This window comes from Phacochoerus africanus, chromosome 15 (assembly GCF_016906955.1).
Source record: "Phacochoerus africanus isolate WHEZ1 chromosome 15, ROS_Pafr_v1, whole genome shotgun sequence".
In the NCBI taxonomy this organism is placed as follows: domain Eukaryota; kingdom Metazoa; phylum Chordata; class Mammalia; order Artiodactyla; family Suidae; genus Phacochoerus; species Phacochoerus africanus.
Window position 1 is genome coordinate 49554384 of NC_062558.1, and position 24172 is coordinate 49578555.

Sequence of the window (24172 nt, forward strand, 5' to 3'; positions counted from 1 at the left end):
TCCCTTGGGAGGAAGGTTTGCTGTCATGGTCCTTAAAGGTGTGGAGAATGCCCTTCTTTTCTGAACTGAAGATTGAGATTTATGTTCTCATGAGGAGTCTTGACACTTTCTCTTGATAAAAGAGATATACTGGGAAATATATTTAGATCCTGAGTGTTGGAGTTTCTGGGCTGTTTTGCTGGTTTATGTGGGGATATCACAACAAATATTTGAAATTAAGACTGTGCTGGGTGATTTGGAAAGCGTGAGCACCCTTAGAGACCTGCACAATAGCTAATTCCCGTGCTGGGGTGATTGCTGCTTCACTCCATATACATTGGGTTAGCCAGGCCTTTTAGAGAGCTCAGATACTCTTTTTACTGAGAGAACTACAATGTGCAAGATAAGTTCAAATTAGTAATATTCAAGAAGGAAGCCTTGAAAATAGGGTGCTTTCTCATTAACAAGTCTAAGAATTTTTCATCCTTTATTTTCTGTAGCGACATCTAGCTTTCACACATTTTTATTTTATTATTTATTTATTTGCTTTTTTACAGCTGCACCCGCGGCATATGAAAGTTCCCAGGCTAGGGGTTGAATCAGAGCTTCAGCTGCTGACCTACACCACAGCCACAGCAACACCAGATCCGAGCTGCATCTGCCACCTACACCACAGCTCACGACAATGCCAGATCCTTAACCCACTGAGTGAGGCCAGGGAACGAACCCAAAACCTCATTGATCCTAGTCAGGCTTGTTACCGCTGAGCCACGAAGGGAACTCCTAACTTTCACACATTTTTACTTATTTCATGGTAAAGTCCTTCAAAAACAAATTTCTTAAAGAGCTTTCTTACAGTTTTGTTCTCCGTATAATGCCATTTCTCTCCACAGGTTTGCTTGTAAATGCCTCACGAAGACGCAGCCCAGAATGAAGAAGACAAGCAGGAGTGTTGGCTCAGTGCCTAAAGTGTCTGGGATCAGCAAAACGCAAGCAGCAGACAAAACGAAACCTGAAAACAGCTCCTCAGCATCTTCTGGAGGCAAACTCGTGAAACCCGGAACAGCAGCAGCATTGTCAAAGGTATTCACATGGCATGTTGAAATGTGTGATGGATTTTAGGAGGATTGAGTCTTAATATTATGTGTGATTTATTAAATAAACATTATTTTGGATTCATCCTCTGCTGGTGGCTTTGAAGATAGTTCAGTGTGGTGGACTTCATTTATCTTGCTTCTGTCTTAATGAATAAGACAAAGTAGCAGGTTTGCTTGTGAGCAAATGGCTGTGTCTGTGCGCTAGCACCTGCCTTCACAGGAGCTTGTGGATTAAAGGATGGAGGAGAGTCATTTGCATGGACAAGTAAAACAGAAGAAAAAGTCAGGTCCCCTGGGAGAGCAGGAAAGCAGCGTAAGCAGCTTCAAATAGGAATATTGTTTCTAGCCCGAGAAGATTTAATGAAAAGAGCATGTGTGCTGTGTCTTAAAGTATGGCCGGTATAATGTTCCTGAAACCCCTAAACAGGGGGTCTTTATTCCCAGCTACCCCCTTACACTGTTACCATAAACTGTTCTCATTTTCTTACAGCAGATCCAGTATTAACCCCATTTAAAATTGGGTGATAATAGTTCAGTTAGAGCACAACCAGTTTTCTTTGTACTCCTTCCCTGAGAGGCTGGTTTAGTTCTCACTAGAGAGGATGGTGATACGTTAGACCTTGGGCTTCGTGAGCAGCTGGTCCCAGGCTTGGTGTTTGCTTTCTAAGGCTGTGGTTAGGATGAAATGAGGATATATGATGGTGGATGGAACAGGGCCTGGCACACAGCAGGGGCTTTGTGTATGAGCTAGTAGCATTTTTACTAGTTAGCTCTAGAAACTTTCCAGCTCAGGATTGCTTCCCAACAATAATAGTCTACTCTGGGTATTTTCAGTGTCTGTGTCAAAATGACTCCAGGCCATTTTTCTGCTGGTCAAGTCTTAAATTCACTGGGCAGAGATCCACACAATCTTCCTCCAACCTTTCTCAGACCAGAATTCTGTTTGTTCTTTGCTTGCCTTTTTTGGGGTTTGATGTTTTGCAGTAGAAAACCTGGAGTTTCTGCTTGTCCAATAGGGAGAAACCAAGCAGTACTTGAAATGTGATCTGTTCAGAAGCCTTTTGTCCAGGAGGGGCTTTGACAGATTGTGACTTAATTATTTTAAGAAGCACCTTGCAGGAAGGGCTGATGAGGGACTTCCTTATATGTGTTGAAAGATCTAGCAGGAAATGCTGGTTTTTCTATTCCAGGGTTGCCGAAACTGATCTCAGACTTACTCCTTGGGCTTGGAGATGCCATGAGATTCCCTTCTTGCTATGGCCTGACTGTACTGGGTGTCATCCCACGGCCTGGGGGTGGTGCCAGGGGTAGACCTTTGCCCTTCTTCTGGTAGTCTGCATCAGCACCCTGAGCAGCTTCTTTGGTGCCAGCACTGCCTCCCTTGTCTAAGAGAGCTGGTGTTTTCCACCCTAGCTGGTTACTCAGTTGCTGGGCTATCTTCGGAGTGGATTACCTGTGTGCCTGGGCCACACTCGACTTACAGTGCTGGAGGAACAGGTTGAAGCATTGACACACAGAATGTTGCCTGCTCCTCGCTGCTGCCAGCATCTTGGGGGTTCGCTGGACTGTGCCCTGAGTGTCTTGTCTTCTGAGGTGGGGACCCTGAGTTGATGGCAGTTTGTTCTTGAGCAGTGAGTACTTCTTCATCGTAAGGCAGAGTGGTGTCCCTGCCGTGTGCCGCTATCCATGGCTTGGGCTCTACAGAGTTGGCTGATTTAAGTAGTTCTCTGTGAGTGTGCTTGGATGGGAACAGTCATAGAAGAGGTGAAACTATTTGGGAACTCTTTGCCTGGACTGAAGCAATGGCTTTTACTTAAAAAAGAAAAAAAAATGTCATTGACTAGGAATTAGAGTAAGATGATAAGGAAAGAAGAAAATAGTGAAAATGATAGAAAAAATTGGAAAAATCAAAAAGGCTTGGAGAGCCTATTAACTTAAGTGGTATTTTATTTTTCTAAGTTTCCATATTTCATGGTGCTTCTTTAGCATACTGTCACCTCCCACACCTCATTCCTGTAACTGGTGGAACATTGACGACCAGCCAGATGAATTGAAGCATTTGGCTCTTAATCATTTAGACACCACATACACATACTCATCCACCCCTGTGGACACCCACACACACGTGTGTATCACAGCACAGGATTCATGTGATACTTCCTACAGTGACAGCATACTTGCACATGCATTTCTTTGCCTCTTATTTCAAATATTGTTGGTGGCCAGATCTAGTGAAGTGTTGGAAAGGACCCTTTTGATTCTGAATGGAGCTTTTGTAAATATGAAGAAAAGCACTGGTGCTCTTCACAGCAACTTTTGAGGAAATTGTTCCCATTCTTGTGAGTAGCAGTAACATCTGGCTTGGGCCTCTGTGTGGGTCATTCTTTGTCACAGCAGCAGAAGGGGGTTGTCTTCCAGGTAGAGATGGTCTGCTCCCTGTCTGCATCTCCCAGGTATTCACAGTTAATCCTTTAGAAGTAATACTTTTTCATTGTCCTGTGGACACTTTTTTCTAATAATTGAGAGATGAGAATTAATAGGCTGCATTTACTTCAGTTAGAGTTTATCTAAATAATTGATGACTCTCAATGATGCTTTGTGAGCATACCTTTTTGGTGTGAAAGTTAGTGGTATTATTGAGCAGTCCATCTCTGAAACTTGCAAGCTAAAATTTTATACTATCTCAAATTTCGAGGTGAAGATGTGACTGTGAAACTTGGACATTACCTTGAGAAGTGTGTATTCTTTTTTTTTTTCCCCCTGCTTTTTAGGGCTGCACTTGTGGCATATGGAAGTTCCCAGGCTGGGGTCGAATTGGAGCTGCAGCTGCCGGCCCACACCACTGTCATAGCAACACCAGATCTGAGCCAAGTCTGTGACCTATACCACAGCTCATGGCAATGCTGGATCCTTAACCCACTGAGTGAGGCCAGAGATCAAACCTGTTTCCTCATGGTTACTAGTCAGATTCATTTCTGCTGAGCCACGATGGGAACTCTGAAACATGTATTCTTGGTTGTAATATTTCAGGATTTGTATCTATGTGTTTTTACCAAATGCTTTGCATTTGCACCTTTTATGAAAAAGTAAGCTAAACATCTATTCCTTTATCAGTTTCAGTTTTTTGGAATGTTGCTGATGGGGGATGTTTATGTGTGGGAATGCACATGTATTTATAGAATTGTGTAACAAATATTAAAAGAAATAGGGAAAAATAGCAGAGCCTACAAGTACCTTCATGTAAAAGGCAAGCTGGAAAGTGCAGAGGTTTTTTGTCTTCTTATTTTTTTGCTTTGTTTTTACTATTTTGATGAAGTAGGACATACATACAGAGAAGTTCACAGGTCATCTGTATTGGGCTTTGAGTCGAAACGTACCCCAGGCCACCAGCCAGGTCAGGAAGCAGAGCCCGCCTGTCCTTCACTGAACCCCCTTATGCCCCCTTTGTCACCGCCCTCTTCGTCCTCTCCGGAAGTTAACTGCTACCCTAACTTCCAGCCCCAGGGATTCATTTTGCCAGTTTGGGATCTTTACATAGATGTAATTGGATGAAAAGTTTTGTTTTGTGTGTGTCTGGTCTCTTTAACTCTGTTTTGGTCATGTACTCATCTCTGTTGTTGCCTATAGCAGCAGACCCACCATTTTTTATTGAAGTATAATTCATTCACAATATTGTGTTTATTTCAGGTGTTCACCAGAGTGATTCAGTTATATTACATATATATATATATTTTTTTTTTGGATTCTTTTCCATCATAGGTTATTACAAGACACTGAATATAGTTCCTTGTGCTCTACAGTAAATCCTTGTTGATTATTTTATGTGTAGTAGCTTGTATCTGTTAATCCCAAACTCCTAATTTGTCCCCTCCCCCGCTTCCCCTTTACTAACCAGATTGTCTTCTATGTCTATGAGTCTGTGTCTGTTTTGTATATAGATTCTCATGTAAGTAGCTCCTCCTCGATGACTACTAACTGTGGAATGACTGCAGGTCATTCACCTCCTCTGCTCTTGATGGACATCTGTCTAGGGTTTCCTTTGGGGCTGTTCAGCATTGAACTGTTATGAACATCTTTACACATGTTTTTTATACACACGTGTACCCATTTGTGTTGGCTCTGTAACCAGGAGTGAAATTTCTGAGTTGTAGGGTAAACAGCATTGATCTTTAATAGGCAGCCAGTCATTTCCCAAAGGGGTTACCAGTTTAAACTCTTTTTGCAGGGGGGGCGCGGGGAGGGAGGGGCTGTGCCCATGGTATGCAAAAGTTCCCAGGGATCAAACTTGTGTCATAGCAGCTACCTGAGCCACAGCAGTGGCAATGCCAGATCCTTAACCTTCTGAGCCAGTGGGGAACTCCTTGCATTACCGTTTTCATTGTAGCCAGTCAAGTGTGTGTAGAGGGTTCTAAAGTGGCTTTAATTTGCATTTACATTGTTATCAGTGAGATTAAGCACCTTTCCATGTCATATTTTTATGTGTTTAGTGGACATTTAAATATTTTCTGAAAGTTCCTATTGTGGCTCAGTGGTAGCGAACCTAACTAGGATGCAGGTTCAATCCCTGGCCTTGCTCAGTAGGTTAAGGATCCAGCATTGCTGTGAGCTGTGGTGTAGCTTGTGGATGAGGCTTGGATCCCACGATGCTGTGGTTGTGGTGTAGGCTGGCAGCTACAGCTCTGATTACCCCTAGCCTGGAAACTTCCATATGCCTCGGTTGCGGCCCTAAAAAGACCAAAAAAAAAAATAGATATTTTCTCATGTAAGTGCCTGTTCAGACCACTTTCTTTCCCCCTGTGATGTCTTTTTTTTTTTTTAAAGTGGTAAAATACGTGCAACATTTACCATTTTAACCATTTTTACAGTTCAATGACATTAAATATATTCACTTTTTTTTTTTTTCCCATGGCCATATCTGTGGCATATGGAAGTTCCCAGGCTAGAGGTCGTATTGGAGCTGCAGCTGCCAACGTACACCACAGCCCCAGATCCAAGCTGCGTCTGCGACCTAACCCACACTCATGGCAACACCAGATCCTTAACCCAGTGAGCAAGGCCAGGGATCAAACCTGTGTCCTGTCCTCATGGATAGTAATCAGGTTCATTACTGCTGAGCTACAATGGGAACTCTATCCATAGTATAATTTTAAAATCTGGAAATGAACATTGCTAAAATGTCAGTATCTAATTTATGGACTTTAATTTTTATCATTTGTAATAATGTCCATTTTAGCAAAAAAAAGAAAAATTTTTTTATGGTCCAGGATTCCGTTCAGGATCATGAGTTGCATTTAGTTGTTAAGTTCTTCATTCTCCTTACATTTGGAATAGTTCCTCAGTCTTTGTCTTTTATGACTTTGACATTTACTAAAGAGTGTAGGCCCATTTGTTCGTAGACTGTCCTCCATGTCTGGGTGTGTTGGTGTTTCCTGTGATGAGGAGGAGCCCTGCAGGAGTTATGTCTTCTGGTCTCCAGAGGCACATGGTGTCAGTCTGTTCTGTTCCTGGTGATGTTGACTTGGTGAAGGTGGTGTCTGCTAGGTTCCTCCACTATCTGGTCATTATGTTTCCTTCTGTAAAAATAAGTATCTTATCAAAAATTCTTTGGCACTTTGCAAATAGCCTCTTTCTCATCAAACTTTCACCCTAGCTTTAGCAATTCTTTCCAGAATCAATTACTGCGATTTTTGCCAAATGGTAATTTTTTAATTCCATCATTCCTTCTATGTATTAGTTGGCAACCACCCCAACCTTTTTTTTGGGGGGGGGGTCTTTTTAGGGCCCCACCCATGGCACATGGAGGTTCCCAGTCTAGGGGTTGAATTAGGGCTGTAGCTGACGGCTTACACCAAAGCCACAGCAACGCCAGATCCAAGCTGCATCTGTGACCTACACCACAGCTCAGGACAATGCCAGATCCTTAAGCCACTGAGGGAGGTCAGGGATCGAACCTGTGTCCTCAGGGATACTAGTCAGATTTGTTTCTGCTGAGCCATTTTGGGAACTCCCGGCAGCCCCCATTTATGTATTCATTTCTGTGAGTGTGGATACGTAGATCCTTGCTCAGTGGGCTGTACAGTGTGAGCACCATTTATTTTGATGCTCAGGTTGTCCCTGATTTGTCAGGTGGGAGCCCCTTCAGGTTGGTTCCTGTGTCCTTCTGACATGTTCCTCTTATTCTTTGAGCAATTTCTTAATTTCTGGCATGGTGAATGTCCTACTTTTCCAGCTTCAGTCCTAGAATCAGCTTTTTCTTCAAGGAGGCCTTGATCTTTCCAGTGGGATTAGAACTTAAACCACCTGGAATCTAGGTGTGCTCATTGCTTTTGCACGTATTGTTTCTAAGCCACAGACAGAGGTAGAAATGTGCAAGCAAACACTCATGTATGTACCTACATATCTCCCAGTTTCTGTATCTGCTTTTCTCCGTATACATTAAATCTCTGAGTTCACACTGATACTCCAGTTCCAGGTGATATACACGGTTGATAGCAGTCTTTCCACTTTCCATAACTGTAATCCCTCCCTCCAATAGCAGCTTTCATTATCTACAATAGATTTACTTATTTCCTTAATACTAGAATATACACAAAATAGATTTGCTCATTCATACCACTGCAAAAAAACAAGTTTACTAGCTAGAATTCAGAATTTATATGTTTTTGTTTTTAGCTTGGGAGTTCTGGAGATTTATAGTCAATACTGTATTTGGGAAGTTCCTTCATGGCTCAATAGGTTAAGAATCTGGCGTTGTCACTGCAGCAGCTTGGGTGGTTGCTGAGGTGCATGTTCAATACCTGCTATGGGTGTGGTCAAAAAAAAAATAGTGCAGTTGTTCCCATTGTGTTCCACTTTAGGGTCCCCCACCCTTATTTCTTTAATTATCCTCTTTGAGCACATGAAACTCCTGTAGTTCCTGGTGTCTCAGCTCTGAGATATGTTCAGAGAAGTGCCCCTCCCCTCCCCCGCCCTTTCTACTCTACCACTGCTTGTAGGTAAGCGGTTTAATTTTTTTTGTGTTTATCCCTTTCTGTGTTTCTTTTTTGCATAAATGAGTAGGTGTTTATTTTTTATTTTTCCTTTCTTACACAAAAGTTGACATAATTAGATGTACTTTTTTTTTTTTTTGCTTTTTAATGCAGAATCTGCAGTATATGGACGTTTCTAGACTCGAGGTCCAATCAGAGCTGCAGCTTCCGGCCTATGCCACAGCCACAGCAATGCAGGATCCAAGCCATGTCTGTGACCTACACTGCAGCTCACGGCAATACAGGATCTTTAACCCACTGAGCGAGGTCAGGGCTCAAACCCGAATCCTCATGGGTACTAGTCAGATTCATTACTGCTGAGCCATGGCAGGGAATCCTAGATATATTTTTGCACTTGGCTTTTTTTTTCCACTTAATTTATTCTACAGACCTCTCCATACCATTTTTAAACAAGCTTTCTCCTTCCGTTTAATATTTCATTGTATGGATGTACTATAGTTTATTCAGCTACTTTTCCTGTGTATAGGCGTTTAAGGTGTTTCCAGTATTTTGCAACTAAACACAATGCTACAGTGAATAACTCTACGCTAATGTATTTTTGTATTGTTGGAGGTGAGTCTTCAGGTTAAATTCCTAGAAGGGAGATTGCAGGGCGGAAGGGAAAGGCTTGTGTATCTTTGTTAGATGTGAGGCCCTGTCAGTCAAGCTGTGTTCTCACTGGCCACTTAGGAGAGTTCCTGTCTTCCCCCATCCTTCCCAAAGGAACTTTGCCTTTTTCTTTGTACCAGTCTGGGTGAGAAGTGCTATCTCACTGCTGTTGAATTTGCATTTCTCCTACTGTGTTAGACTGACTGGTCATCTTGTTTTGTACATTTGTGTGAATCGATTGTTTGTGATTCTTCATTTTGCTCACTATTCTTTGTGGGTTTTTGTCTTTTCCCCATTGATTTTTAAGTATTCTTTGTGTATTCAGGATATTAGCCCATTGTCTGTGAGATATTACAAATATACTTAACCAGTTTCTTATGTATGTTATTTTTTTTCTTAACTTTACTTATGATTTTTTTGGCCATGCAGAAATTTAAAAAATTTTCTTAAGATTTTAATTTTTATGTAGTCAAATTTTTCAGTTTTTTTTTTTGAATCATTCAGAATTTCGAATAATAGAAAGCCTTGGAATCGATTTTTGATGTGGTGTGAAATAGGGCTCATTTATTATTTTTTTCTTTGCGAATATACAATTGACCTCACACTGTTTATTGAAAAATCTGCTTTTCCTGTACTGCTTCTTTGGTTGTAAATCGAGTCCCTATATGTACACAGTGTGGTTTATTCCTGTGCCCTTATTGTACTGTTACAGTTACTGTGATAATTACATAGATTTTGATTTTATGCTCTGATGTGTGTTTAACTTTGCCATTACCCAAAGACAGATTGTAAGCAGAGAAATGTGATTAAGCTGCTTTTTATAGGACTATGTTACATGGTCTTCAGATGTAAATATTATGAAAGAATATTTAACCTTGTAGAGGATGGAGAATTTGTTCAAAGATTTATTTATTTTATTTGTTTTTTTTTTTTTTAGAGCTGCCCTGTGGCATATGGATAGGGCTAAGGGTTGAATCAGAGCTACAGCTGCCTGCCATAGCCATAGCAACGCCAGATCTATACCACAGTTCTTGGTAATGCTGGATCCTTAGTTCACTGAGTGAGGCCAGGGATTGAACCTGCATCCTTATGGTTATTAGTTGGGTTTGTTACTGCTGAGCCACAATGGGAACTCCCTCAAAGATAATTTTAACTTTCATTGACGGTATACAAAGATGATTTGAAAATGTAGCAGTATGCTGAGTTTATTTAATGATGAATAGATGAGGGACAGATTGACAGGGAGGAAATGTAACTTGATTTACAATTTTTTTGCATCATACTTGATGACCAGTTTTATTAAGAGAAACTGGTTTTCAGGAATATGAACAATCCTTAATGTTTTCTTTGGGGGGAGGCAGTTTCTCAATTTTGTTAGCCTGGAGCTCTTCCCTGCCAGCCCCATGGGCTGGCCCAGGGCACAGTAAGCAGGGCTGAGGTCAGACAGTTTCATCCCCTGGCAGTCTAGAACAGCTGGACCAAGGTGTCAGCAGATGCAAAAGTCCAAATGCTGGCACTTAAGGTATGGCCAGTGCCTGGCCAGGCCCAGGGTGAAGCCTGGCCTGCCACAGTGGGTGAACAGGGCACTGTGGTCCTCTCCTGGCAGAGGGTCCAGCGTGAGGCAGGGCCAGGCCCTGCACAGGCAGCATTCCTTCAAAGCTAGGAGCAGTTGGCGATCCTGCTGCTGTGCCCACCACTCATCCAGGTCGATGGGCACGAAGTTCTGTAGCCGGAGGTTGGGGGTCCTCTCCACGTACTGCACAGGCCTTGGCCCACTCTTACTGGCTGGGCCACCACCCAGCTGCTGGTCCACTTGCTGCCAGGCTTCAGACACAAATCGTCTGTTCTCCTCGTGGGCCTATGCTTACGTCTCTTGGATTCCCTCGAGGGATGGGGATGTGGCAGGAGTCCACCGGCCATTCACCTGACTGAACACGAGCCTCAGCCCTGGACTTGACAAGGGCCAGGGTCCTGGAGGCTGTGTCCGTGGGGGTTGCAGGGTTGGTTGCTCAGGATGCTAGCATTTCAGGAGCTCGAGGAGCCTGCTCTCCACCTGCTGCTGTGTGGGACCTGTGCGGTGCTATGGGACCAGCTTGCTTGGTCCCTTGGTGATGGTGTACATGGTGCAGAGGGCCCTCACAGTGCACCCTCTCTGCCCGCCGGCCCTTGGCAAGACCTCTTGTCCTCCACCTGGCTGACGAAGCTTCGACCCCTTTATTTTTTTTTATTTTATTTTATTTTTTTGTCTTTTTGCTATTTCTTGGGCTGCTTCCGCGGCACATGGAGGTTCCCAGGCTAGGGGTCGAATTGGAGCTGTAGCCGCCAACCTACGCCAGAGCCACAGCAACGCAGGATCCGAGCCGCGTCTGCAACCTACACCACAGCTCACGGCAACGCCGGATCGTTAACCCACTGAGCAAGGGCAGGGATCGAACCTGCAGCCTCATGGTTCCTAGTCGGATTCGTTAACCACTGCGCCGAGACGGGAACTCCGCTTCGACCCCTTTAATCGGTGGCCAGTGCTGTGGGGAGGGAGGGGCAACCATCCTTAATGATTAATGCACGATTCCCCTTCCTTACTATGTAATCTAGGTTTATAATAATGTGACAACCCTAAATTACCAAAGCTGAATTCTGACAATTTATTTAAAACATTAATCCTCTTTCTGCCTCTTTTTTAGTAAGACAGATTGACCTACCTAGTGGTACTGCTCCATATGGAGTCACTGATTTATTCATTCATTCATTCATTCATTCATTCATTCTTTCCTTTTTCTAGGGCCGCTTCCCACAGCATATGGAGGTTCCCAGGCTAGGGGTCGAATTGGAGCTGTAGCCGCCAGCCTACGCCACAGCTATAGCAACTCCAGATCTTAGCCGTGTCTGCAACCTACACCACAGCTCACGACAACGCTGGATCCTTAACCTACTGAGCAAGGGCAGGGATCGAACCCGCAACCTCATGGTTCCTAATAGGATTTGTTAACCACTGCGCCATGACGGGAACTCCGAGGCTTTTGATTTAGAGCTGAGTTGTTTATGAACCATTTTAATTTGTAGAAATGAATTCATTATGAGTATCCAAGGGTGAGCACGATTCCAGATAGAAAACAACATAAATTGGCTGGTTAACTTGTGCTTTCACCTTGTGGGCAAACTTTTGGTTCTTTTATTTAAAAGCAGGGGTGGAGTTCCCCTTGTGGCACAGTGGAAATGAATCTGACTCGGAATCATGAGATTGTGGGTTCAATCCCTGGCCTCAATCAGTAGGTTAAGGATCCCACGTTGCTATGAGCTGTGGTGTAGGTTGCAGAGGCAGCTCAGATCCTGTGTTGCTATGGCTGTGGTGTAGGCCAGCAGCTGTAGCTCCGGTTGGACCCCTAGCCTGGGAACTTCCATATGCCCCAGGTGCGGCCCTAAAAAGAAAAAATAAAATAAAAGCAGGGGTTTTTCCCCTGTAGATCTTTTTTGTTTTGTTTTGTTTATCTTTTTAGGGCTGCACCCACGGCATCTGGAGGTTCTTAGGCTAGGGGTCCAATCAGAGCTGTAGCTTGTGGTCTACGCCAAAGCCACAGCAATGCTGGATCTGAGCCTTGTCTTCGACCTATACCACGGCTCATGGCAACGCTGGATCTTTAACCCACTAAGCAAGGCCAGGGATCAAACTTGCATCCTCATGGATACTAGTCAGATTTGTTTACACTGAGCCACAACAGGAACTCCCCTGTAGATCTTTTTAACTCCTCTGTATTCTCTCTCTTTTATAGAAGTAAAATCAGTTTTCTTCACTGTTTTCTTAAGTAATGAGTTTATACCCAATCCAGTCATCCAGAGGGCTTCTTTTCTTTATAAAAAGCTTATATTTAAAAAATCATCTTCATAAAACATAAATATAAACTTTATAAATGGTCTTTCTCAAGTACTATGTATGATCATTTAGGCTGATTAACCCTCACTCTAACCATAAAATCTATAGCTTTTAACTTGTATATTTTTGACTTTTGACTTAAATTAGACTACTAAAAAAGTTAGATAAGGCAAGGAAAGTGAATTTCAGAATAATTTCTTATAGATACTGGCTTCATCATTGAATTGGTTCAGAGCACTGGAGATTCTTCCTGACTCTCGGTGCTGCTTCTCTCTAGAAGTTGCATGGTGGCATCTTCTGTGACTGCAGCAGGATTTTCCGGAGAGAGTGGGTGTGATGTCACTCAGGTGATCCCGGTTCATAAGTCACATTCTAGATGAGAGAGGGTAGCAAGGGGATGTCTTCACTTTCTCCCATCCCTCACCAAATCTGGCACATGGCGGCACACCATGGGCTTCCTCAAAATCTTTGCATACATTATGATTTTCATATTTAAAAAAGAAGTGTGCTCATTTATGAAGTAGTGAAGAGGTTTTGTGTCTGTAGCACAGAGCAGTGTCAGTCTTTCTAGTGCTCTTGAATGCAATGTCAAAGTCAAGGTCTTTGTTTTGTCTGAAAATGTTATTTAATCTTGCTTCATCTAGTCAATTTGTTTTTATCTTCTGTTGTTTTTAGACCAAGAGCAGTGATGATCTCTTAGCTGGGATGGCTGGAGGGGTCACAGTGACTAATGGTGTCAGAGGAAAGAAAAGCACCTGCCCTTCCGCAGCACCGTCAGCACCTGCCCCTGCCATGACCACTGTGGAGAGCAAGTCCAAGACTAGCACAGGTATGTGTGCACTTGGTGTGAGAGGGAGCTGCCTTTTGTTTGAGTAGGCAGAGTTCAGTGGTATTTAGGGATTCCAGCTAAGTGCAGAAAGTTTCAAACATGTACGAAGCATTTGGTACTCATCACCCTTATTACCTGATGGCCACCCTTAGCCCCTTGACACCCACCTCCCCTGTTATTGTTTTGAAGCAAATTCCAGATGTCATCCACAAATATTTAATTATCTTTGAAAGATAAGGAAGGATTGTTTTAAAAATATATTCGTATATTCACAATAGTGGTGGTGCAGTGGAAACGAATCCTATTAGGAACCATGAAGTTGCGGGTTCAGTCCCTGGCCTTGCTCAGTGGGTTAAGGATCCGGTGCTGCCATGAGCTGTGGTGTAGGTCGCAGACATGGCTCGGATCTGGCGTTGCTATGGCTATGGTGTAGGCCAGCAGCTGTAGCTCCAGTTGGAACCCCGGCCTGGGAACCTCAGTTCTGCTCTAAAAAGCAAATTATCAGACAATGCCATTATCAGTCCTTGAAATAATTAATCATGTATTATTCAGTAAATTAAATTTATTGAAAATCATAAATTATTCAGTAAGTACTAAAATTTCCAACTACCTTATAAATATTGCATACATTTATTTACTGATTTGTTTGGATCAGGATTCACCAGGATTCAGTTAAGATCCATAGATAGTGGAGTTCCCATCGTGGTGCAGTGGTTAACGAATCCGACTAGGAACCATGAGATTGTGGGTTCGGTCCCTGCCCTTGCTCAGTGGGTTAAGGATCCGGCGTTGCTGTGAGCTGTGGTGTAGGTTGCAGACGCGGCTCGGATCCTGCGTTGCTGTGGCTCTGGTGTAGGCTGGTGGCTACAGCTCCGATTCGACCCCTAGCCTGGGAACCTCCATATGCCGTGGGAGCGGCCCAAGAAATAGCAAAAAGACAAAAAAAAAAAAAAAAGATCCATAGATAGTAATTGGTGAAGTGTCTCTTAAAACTTCATTTCTACATCTATGAGTTTATCCCCCCTTTTTTCTTGCAATTAAATTTTTGTGAAACCTGGTTGTTGACCCTATAGAATTGCCCATGACCTGGATTTTGGTGTCACATTCATATGTTGACCTTGACCATGTTCCTTTGTTCTGTTTACTATTTACTGTGAATGTCTTTGGATCTAGAGTCTTAATGAACCTTAATTGAGTTTCCTCCCCTGCCCACCTTCCGCTGACTCCTTCATGGGTATGGTCGTCCATCCATCAGAAGGCTGTCTCTCGCTCCAGGAGCTTAGCAGCCTCTGATGGGCTGCCTTGATGTATTTTTCCAGTTCCATCATCCTTTCTTCCTTCATTAGCAGCAGCTCATTTTAGATCTCATTCTGTAGTCAAGGAGTAATGTATCACATTTTGCTTCTTAAACTTAGAGAAAAAAAACCTTTAAAACTTCTATCCAACTTAAGATTATGTGTTTGAAATAAAGCTTATGAAGCAAATTGGCAGAAATTATAGCAGACCCTCCTTACCATCATTTTGGCCCCCCTGTGTGCACTGGACTTTTTTCTAGCCCAGGTTTGCCTACTGTCCTCTCGCCTGCTTTGACCCTCTGGATCCTTCCTTCCACCCCAGATCACACCCCACTGTTAATTAACAGCAGTGCGATGTGGTCACCAGGAGAAAATGTTTTAGGTCCTAGCTTTGCTTTAGAGGCATTATTCCTATTTAACCTCACTGTAGCCCTGTGGGGTAGAGGCTGTTTTTAGCCTCATTTTAGAGATATGAAAACTGCCCTTGGAAAGCTTAAGTTCTTGCCCAGAGCCATGCATGCATTTGCTCAGTGACTACTCCCTGTGTATCCACCTTGTACCAGGCCCCAGAGGTGGTGGTGAGGTAGAAACTGGATCTTGCCTTTTACCCTCAAGCCTGGGGTCATCACTATGGTTACATTCCAGCTTATGTAGTGAGAAGGAAATTATGTCCAATCCAGCTCTGACTGGACCCCTAGCCTGGGAACCTCCATATGCCCCAGGAGCGGCCCTAAAAAGGAAAAAAGACAAAAAAAAAAAAAAAAAAAAGAATTTCCTGGGTGAGATTCCATGTTTGCATACATGGTTCCCTGCTGGTCAGTGCCTCCTGCCCTTGCCAGGGTGAGTGCACTTTTCACCTCCCCAGATCAGTTGCCCTATCTTTTTCCCCTTTTGGCCTCTATTTGCAGTTGTTCCTCCTAATTGTGTTGCTTCTGCCTTTGGAATCTGTTGCAGACTTATTGCCCTTTCCTTGTTCCTAAGGAGATTGAGCTCTTGCTTCCTGAATGTGGGCCTTCCTCTAGTTTTACTGCTCTGCCTGCCCACATTCCTCCTTTACTGCTCTCCCTTCTTCCTCTTGTCTCACTGAGCATCCTCTGGGTAATTTCCATCAGAGCACTCTTGCTCTGTGTTCCTTTCTTGCTCGAGAAAATTCACCAAACGTTAGTTTCTGTGACTCCCCGAATTCTCCCTGGCATTCAGGGCCCTAGAGAAACCTCACTGACTGTGTGACTGTGCTTTTCCTTTCTGCTTTTTCTGCCTCCTCATCCTTGTCTGTGGTGTGGCCAGACAGTGTTCCTTCCCTCCCCTGCTCTATACCTGATCTCTGGCAGAGTGATGGATCTCTTCCCACATCCTACGTCAGGTAGACCTTTCAGTCCCTCTTACTCTGCAGCCTGGTGCCTGCCACATAATGAACCAGGTAGTTCTTTAAAAATGTTTATTGATCAGGTATAGGTCTGATATTTTCAAAGTAAAAAATATTATTATTTCTTGAAGTGTTTCTAGGTATGTAAATGTACTCCTTTCTATATTAATACATGATTATGTCGATTGTTTGCACAGGTTTAACATTTTAGCAGTTAAGTAATATTGTGACTTGTGAAGCGTATATGATTAACCTAGCGTTACTGCATTGTCATTTTCTAGCACTTAGAGAAGCAGAGTGGCTAAGTTGCAGGTTCTGCCAGGCTGCCTGCCTGTGATTCAGTCCTGGCTCATCCAGGTCTTATCTGTGGGGTGCTGACATTTAAGATCTTTTTGGGAGTTTATCTGTAAAACAAGATGATAATAATGAAGCTTGTATAATTAATGTATGTAAAGTGTTAATATGTGTTTGTGTGTGGTAGGTATAAGTGCATGTTATCTGTTACTATGATTTCTGTTATTGGTACTATTTATGTGACATTTTATGGTATGAAAAATGTTTCGCATTTACTTTGACCATATTTTTTTCGTGCTTATTGTAGGTAGTTTAGATTTCTTGTTTGTCCAGAGGCTCCCCTTCCCTTCTGGTCATCTCTGAAATTCCTTTACTGTCTGTCTATTTCTGCAGTTAGTTTGCTACTTACCTGGATGTCCCTAGAGGCACCTTCATCTGGCCTATGATAGAGTCCTCTACCCCTGGCTACCTGTTGAAAGCTGTGGTTTAGATTTGAGTTCATGTGTATAACTTTTTTTTTTAATGTGATAGCTTGAGACACAGTTCATATTCCGTAAAATTCACCCCTTTAAAGTGTACAATTCTGTGTATAATAACTTCTTTTTCATTGATAATTAAAAGATGATTGATCTTCTGGTTTAGAGGAAACTGAGCCTTACAGTAAGCAGACGTTTAGTCAGGATCAGTGTAGGTCAGTGTCAGTGTGTAGACCCTTTGATTTCATCTCATTAGACCCAGGCATAACTGTGTGCCTTTTTATTGCTAATTTTTGGCCTGAAATTCTTTGTTTTAAACATGTAGGCACAAGTTCTTCAACCAGGCGGAGCACTTCTACAGGTAATAAAGAATCCAGTTCTACTAGAGAAAGATTACGCGAGCGTACCCGACTAAACCAGAGCAAAAAACTACCTTCTGCAGGTCAGGGTGCTCATGATGTGGCATTGGCCAAGCGTTCCCGCAGTCGCACAGCCACGGAATGTGACGTCCGTATGAGCAAGTCCAAATCGGACAATCAGATCAGTGACAGAGCTGCCCTGGAAGCCAAAGTGAAGGATCTCCTCACGTTGGCCAAAACCAAGGATGTGGAGATTTTCCATTTGAGGAGTGAGCTCCGGGACATGCGTGCTCAGCTGGGCATCAGCGAGGACCACTCCGAGGGAGGTGAGAGGACTGAGGAGAAGGAAGCTGCCATTGCTCACCAGCCAACCGACGTTGAGTCCACTTTGTTGCAGTTACAGGAGCAGAATGCCGCTATCCGTGAGGAGCTCAACCAGCTGAAAAATGAAAACAGGATGCTCAAGGACAGGTTGAACGCACTGGGCTTCTCCCTGGAGCAGAGGTTGGACCATTCTGAAAAGCTGTTTGGCTACCAGTCCTTGAGCCCCGAAATCACCCCTGGCAACCAGAGTGACGGAGGAGGGACTCTGACTTCCTCGGTGGAGGGCTCTGCCCCGGGGTCAGTGGAGGATCTCTTGAGCCAGGATGAAAGCACTCTCATGGACCACCAGCACAGCAACTCTCTGGACAACCTGGACAGTGAGTGCAGTGAGGTGTACCAGCCCCTCACATCCAGCGATGATGCCCTGGATGCGCCGTCGTCCTCTGAGTCAGAAGGCATTCCAAGCATAGAGCGCTCTCGGAAGGGAAGTAGTGGGAATGCCAGTGAAGTGTCCGTCGCTTGCTTGACGGAACGGATCCACCAGATGGAGGAGAACCAGCACAGCACGAGTGAGGAGCTCCAGGCGACTCTGCAGGAGCTGGCCGATTTACAGCAGATCACCCAGGAGCTGAACAGTGAGAATGAAAGGCTCGGGGAGGAGAAGGTGATTCTCATGGAGTCTTTATGTCAGCAGAGTGACAAGTTGGAACACTTTGGCCGACAGATTGAGTATTTCCGCTCCCTTCTAGATGAGCACCACATTTCCTATGTCATAGATGAGGATGTAAAAAGTGGGCGCTATATGGAACTGGAACAGCGCTACATGGATCTAGCCGAGAACACACGTTTCGAGCGGGAGCAGCTTCTTGGTGTCCAGCAGCACCTAAGCAACACTTTGAAGATGGCAGAACAAGACAACAAGGAGGCTCAGGAGATGATCGGGGCGCTCAAGGAGCGCAACCACCATATGGAGCGCATCGTTGAGTCCGAGCAGAAGGGCAAGGCAGCCCTGGCAGCCACGTTGGAGGAGTTCAAAGCCACGGTTGCCACCGACCAGATCGAGATGAACCGCCTGAAGGCTCAGCTGGAGAACGAGAAGCAGAAAGTGGCGGAGCTGTATTCCATCCATAACTCTGGAGATAAATCTGACATTCAGGATCTCCTGGAGAGTGTCAGGCTGGACAAAGAGAAAGCAGAGACTCTGGCCAGCAGCCTGCAGGAGGACCTGGCTCACACCCGGAATGATGCCAATCGGCTACAGGACACCATCGCAAAGGTACCATGAGGTAGATGGGCCCTTCTGGGCCAGTGTTTCGTGCTGCAGTACGTGGTCAGCATCCTTGGTGGTGTATGCTTAGCCCTTTTTAAGCTTCACGATGGTTTTCTTGTATTTGGATGGAGTGAAAAGTGTTCTTGCGATGATGTCACTCACTCACATTTTGTTACTCTTTTCCTTCCTGTGAGAGAGATAATGGATGGGGCTAGAGTTACAACTAACAATGACTAACAGAGGTTGTCCATAGTTCTGGCTATTCCCAAGGGAGTGTGTTGTGCAATTTCATGTCCTCATCTCTAATGTAGTTTGACATAAGAACAATGGAGAGCCAGTCCTCCAGTCTTTGGGATTAGCAGTGTCTGCTTTTTGTCGTCGGTTTTCCAGTGGAGTTCTGTTGTGAGTTGAAAATACTTTTGGATAGGAAGGCTCCTGTTTCTTAGAGGCCCATGATCCGTTGCTGGAAGGGACTTTGGAGATCTTTGATTGGTTTTACATGCAGCATGATAGTGAGGACTCAGTCCAGCCCCCTGGTTTTACATGCATCATGGTAGTGGGGACTCAGTCCAAAATGCAGCCCAGGTTTGCTGGCAGTCTAGCCAGGGCTCTGTGCTCCATGTGGTTGCTGATATAGTGTTTATTTGCATGAGTTATCTAATTATTCTATCTTACATTTTATTTCCTGTTTTAGTGCAGTAGTTCTTAAAGTAGGAAACAGTATGACTTTGGTTAAAACTTGAATAATTTTTTTTTTTTTTTGGTCTTTTTGCTATTTCTTTGGGCCGCTCCCGCGGCATACGGAGGTTCCCAGGCTAGGGGTCGAATCGGAGCTGTTAGCCACCGGCCTACACCAGAGCCACAGCAACGCAGGATCCGAGCCGCGTCTGCAACCTACACCACAGCCCACAGCAATGCCGGATCGTCAACCCACTGAGCAAGGGCAGGGACCGGACCTGCAACCTCATGGTTCCTAGTCGGATTCGTTAACCACTGCGCCACGACGGGAACTCCCAAAATTTGAATAATTTAAACCTTATTTTTTTATTTTTTATTTTTGGCTGCACTGGCAGCATATGGAAATTCCTAGAGCAGGGATCAATCCCATGCCACAACAGCTGCCCAAGACACTGCAGTGACAACACTGGATCCTTAACCCACTCCTCCACAAAAGAACTCCTAAACTATTTATTTATTTTTTAATGGCGGCACCCATGGCATATGAAAGTTACCAGGCCAGGGATTGAATCCAAGCCAAGCCGCAGCTGTGGCAATGCCAGATCTTTTAACCCACTGTCAGGCCAGGGATCAAATCTGCACTTCTGTAGTGATCCAAGCCATTGCAGTCAGATTCTTAACTTACTGTGCCACAGCGGTGACTCCCTAACCTTAAATTTTTTTTTTTTTTGTCACCCCTAGGTATATGGACTTCCTAGGCTAGGGATCAGATCTGAGCCTCAGTCATGACCCAAGCTGCAGCTGTGGCAACGCCGGATCCTTAACCCACTGTGCCGGGCTGGGAATCAAACCTGCATCCCACTGCTCCTAAATGTTTGTTTGTTTTGCTTTTTAGGGCTACACCCAAGGCATATGGAAGTTCCTAGGCTAGGGATTGAATCCAAACTACAGCTGCCGGCCTACGCCATAGCCACAGGCACGTGGGATCTGAGCCACATCTGTGACCTACCACCACACGCAGCTCATGGCAACACCAGATTCCCAACCCACTGAGTGAGACCAGGGATTGAACCCACATCTTCATGGATACTAGTTGGATTCATTTCTCCTGTGCCACAGCAGGAACTCCTAAATGTTAATTTTTTAAGTGAGGACTTTAAAGAGGTACAGTAAAGGAGATTTGTTCGAGCATATTTATGAACTAACACTTTGACAATGACAATATTTGAGAATTTTTTGTTTCCATTTTTAATTTGATATTGAAACTGTCACAAATCAGACATCATTTTTGTTGGAAAGCATGTTAATCATTAATCAGATGTATGCCTTCAGTCCAAACTTTGGGGAAGGGAAGATGTGTAAAATTTTCTCGTGAATAATGTAGTTCAGTTCAGTGGTATGTCCATATAATTTCAATGAGTGATGTAGCAGCAGATGTAGTGCTGAAGTGTGTTGTGTCAAGTCCTATTTTTGGAGAGTGCCTTCTGTATAGTTGTTACACAGGTCGCTCTCGCTCACACAGCCACTCACACTCGGGTTCCAGCTAAAACAGTGGGTACCTACGTCCTAGGAATTATCTCAGAACAACTCTCATTTCTCTGATTGGCACCATCCATTTTACATAGGTAGAAGATGAATACCGAGCCTTCCAGGAGGAAGCTAAGAAGCAGATAGAAGATTTGAATATGACATTAGAAAAGTTAAGATCAGAGCTGGAAGAGAAAGAGACAGAAAGGAGTGACATGAAAGAAACGATCTTTGAACTTGAAGATGAAGTGGAACAGCACCGGGCAGTGAAGCTTCATGACAACCTCATCATCTCTGACTTAGAAAGTAAGTGGTGTCCTACACATTTTTGCATATGGGAGGAGTCTGTGTTCAGTATCAGGATGACAGTGGGGCTTCTGATAGGACAGAGGTTCATGGCAAGAGCTTGGTGGCCAGCAGATACGCACGTGTGGTGGATGATGTTTCCACGGCCATGCCATCTTCCAGCTGCTTTTTGTTCCTAAAGAACTGTTTGAGTGGAGCATGGCTTTACAGTTCTGTGTAATAATGAAAAATCATTTAAATGAAAAGCTAGTGGGGGAAATTACTGTTGTGGCTCAGCAATAACGAGCCCAACTAGTATCCTTGAGGATGTGGATTCAATCCCTGGCCTTGCTCAGTAGGTTAATGATCCGGTGTTGCCACAAGCTGTGATGTAGGTTGCAGACGTGACTTGGATCCCATGTTGCTGTGGCTGTGATGCAGGCCGGCAGCTGTAGCTCCCATTGGACCCCTAGCCTGGGAACATCCATATGCCACGGGTTCGGCCCTAGAAAGACCTCCCCCCCCAAAAAAATTGGTGGGAAACAGAAATTTGCATGATCTTAAAATGTCTTCCCACAGACTGTTATGTTTTAAGTGACGAAAAAGAAGCAATCAGAAATTATACAGTGGAACAATTAGGCAACACTGTGACTGGGTGATTGTGTAAGTGACAGAGGCATATGGTTATCACTAGGCCATATTCTGGCTGAGGCATAACTTCAATTACTCATAAAGAAACATTGGGCGTTCCCTGGTGGCCTAGCAGTTAAGGACTCAGCAGTGGGTCTGTTTCGATCCCTGGCCCAGGAATTTCTGCATGCCACAAGGAGCAGCCAAAGGGGGAAAAAAATCGTAAAGGAACATTAAACAGACAAAAAATGAGGAATGTTGTACTAAAAGCCCAGGAATGAGTGGTGCTATATTCCTCAAAATGCCAGTGTCATAAAAGACAGAGGCTGAGGAAAAAGTTCCAGGCTAAGGAGGCAATATGTTCAGCCCCTGTGCCTGTGCTGGCTTCAGTGCTGCCAGGAGTTGCTATAAAGGGCAAGGTGACAGAGTTGGAGTGTGGGTGGGAGATTAGATAAACATATCATGTCAGTATGCATTTATGAAGTCAATAACCAAACTGTGTGTGTATTCTTAGGAACCACACACTGAAAGATGCGGGACCATCATGTGTATCCTTAAAGGTTAAGAAAAAGTTAGGGGTAAATAGAGGCAAACAGACAGGGATCAGAGATAATAAATGATAAATGGTAAACTGATAACAATAAGCAGATCTGAGTAAAAGGTATATGGATATTCCTTGGTATTATTTCGTGCATCTTTTTGTAAGTTTGAAATTATTTCCACATAATACAGTTAAAAAATTCTTATGTTATTCTTCACCTAGAGTTCTCAAATGTTAACAGATTTTATATTGTAATGTGCTTTAATATGATAGCCTGGAGGGGACAGGGAGAATGGGGGTAAACTTTTTGGATGCTCTGGTAACAGCTTTTCAAACTTGTGGTTCATGATACTGCTCCTTTGAGTGCTAACAGTTTATTCTACCTTGACAGAGGGTTGATAGGCGCATACGGCATGCAGCCAGATCCCGTGTGCTGTGGATGCAGATGAAAGGTTCGAACTGTTTCCAGGAGACAGTCACTTGCAGGAGCCATGACCATGTCTAGTGGAGGTTCTGAGCTCTGGCTAGATAATTAGCCCAGCATCTATAGATTCACCCCAGGGTTATTCAAAATATTCCAAGGTATCTGGCTACTGAAGTAGTGGATTGTGGGACTGTATTTCTTAGAGACATAGGGGTGAACTGTTTCATCTAAAGTTTTTTTTTTAATTGTTTTTATTATTTATTTATTTTGATTTTTTGTCTTTTTGCCATTTTCTTGGGCTGCTCCTGTGCCATATGGAGGTTCCCAGGCTAGGGGTCCAATCGGAGCTGTAGCCGCCAGCTTACGCCAGAGCCACAGCAACGTGGGATCCGAGCTGCATTTGCGACCTGCACCACAGCTCATGGCAATGCCGGATCCATAACCCACTGAGCAAGGCCAGGGATTGAACCTGCAACCTCGTGGTTTCTAGTTGGATTCGTTAACCACTGAGCCACGACAGGAACGCCCTAAAATTATTTTTAAATGCTATATTTTTTTCCATTATAGTTGGTTTACAGTGTTCTGTCAGTTTCTACTGTACAGCAAAGTGACCCAGTCATACATGTATATATAAATTTTTTTTTTTTTTTGGTCTTTTATAGGGCCACCCCCACGGCATATGGAGGTTTCTAGGCTAGGGGTCCAATTGGAGCTGTAGCCGCCAGCTTACGCCAGAGCCACAGCAACGTGAGGTCTGAGCTGCGTCTGAGACCTACACCACACACAGCTCTCGGCAACGCCGGATCCTTAACCCACTGAGTGAGGCCAGGGATTGAACCCGCAACCTCATGGTTCCTGGTCGGATTCGTTAACCACTGAGCCACGATGGGAACTCCTGTATACATTCTTTTTCTCACATTATCCTCCATCATGTTCCATCATAAGTGACTAGATATACAACAGGATCTCATTGCTTATCCACTCCAGATGCAGTAGTTTGCATCTAGGCCAGGGATCGAACCCGAAACCTCATGGTTCCTAGTCAGAGTCATTTCTGCTGTGCCATGACAGGAACTCCCCTTCATCTAAAGTTTAAAAAAGACTTTTAGTTTGGAGTTCTTTCTGTGGTGCAGTCAGTTAAGAATCCAACTGAAGTGGCTTAGGTTGCTGTGGAGACGTGGGTTCAATTCCCAGTCCAGGGCAGTGGGTTAAAGGATCTGGTGTTGCCATGGCTGCAGCGTAGGTTACAGCTGCAGCACGGATTCAGTTCATGGCTTGGGAACTTCCACATGC

The 24172-nt window shown here is 44.1% G+C and overlaps 1 protein-coding gene and 1 pseudogene across 4 annotated transcripts in view; one reads left to right on the plus strand and one right to left on the minus strand.

The window, feature by feature from the left end:
* The window catches only part of SPECC1L (sperm antigen with calponin homology and coiled-coil domains 1 like), a 132167-nt gene that overhangs the window by 27431 nt on the left and 80564 nt on the right, over positions 1 to 24172 (plus strand). For 3 of the 4 annotated variants that reach the window (XM_047762462.1, XM_047762461.1, XM_047762460.1), the window contains exons 2-5: positions 873 to 1062; positions 13257 to 13410; positions 17167 to 18800; positions 21098 to 21305. In XM_047762462.1, coding sequence (XP_047618418.1) covers positions 910 to 1062; positions 13257 to 13410; positions 17167 to 18800; positions 21098 to 21305 — 2149 coding nt within the window. In that variant the 5' untranslated portion in view covers positions 873 to 909. Of the gene's footprint in view, positions 1 to 872; positions 1063 to 13256; positions 13411 to 17166; positions 18801 to 21097; positions 21306 to 24172 lie in introns of those variants that run through there. The other variant, XM_047762463.1, reaches the window with a different exon arrangement.
* On the minus strand, positions 10200 to 10835 carry LOC125116185 (MAPK regulated corepressor interacting protein 2-like; annotated as a pseudogene).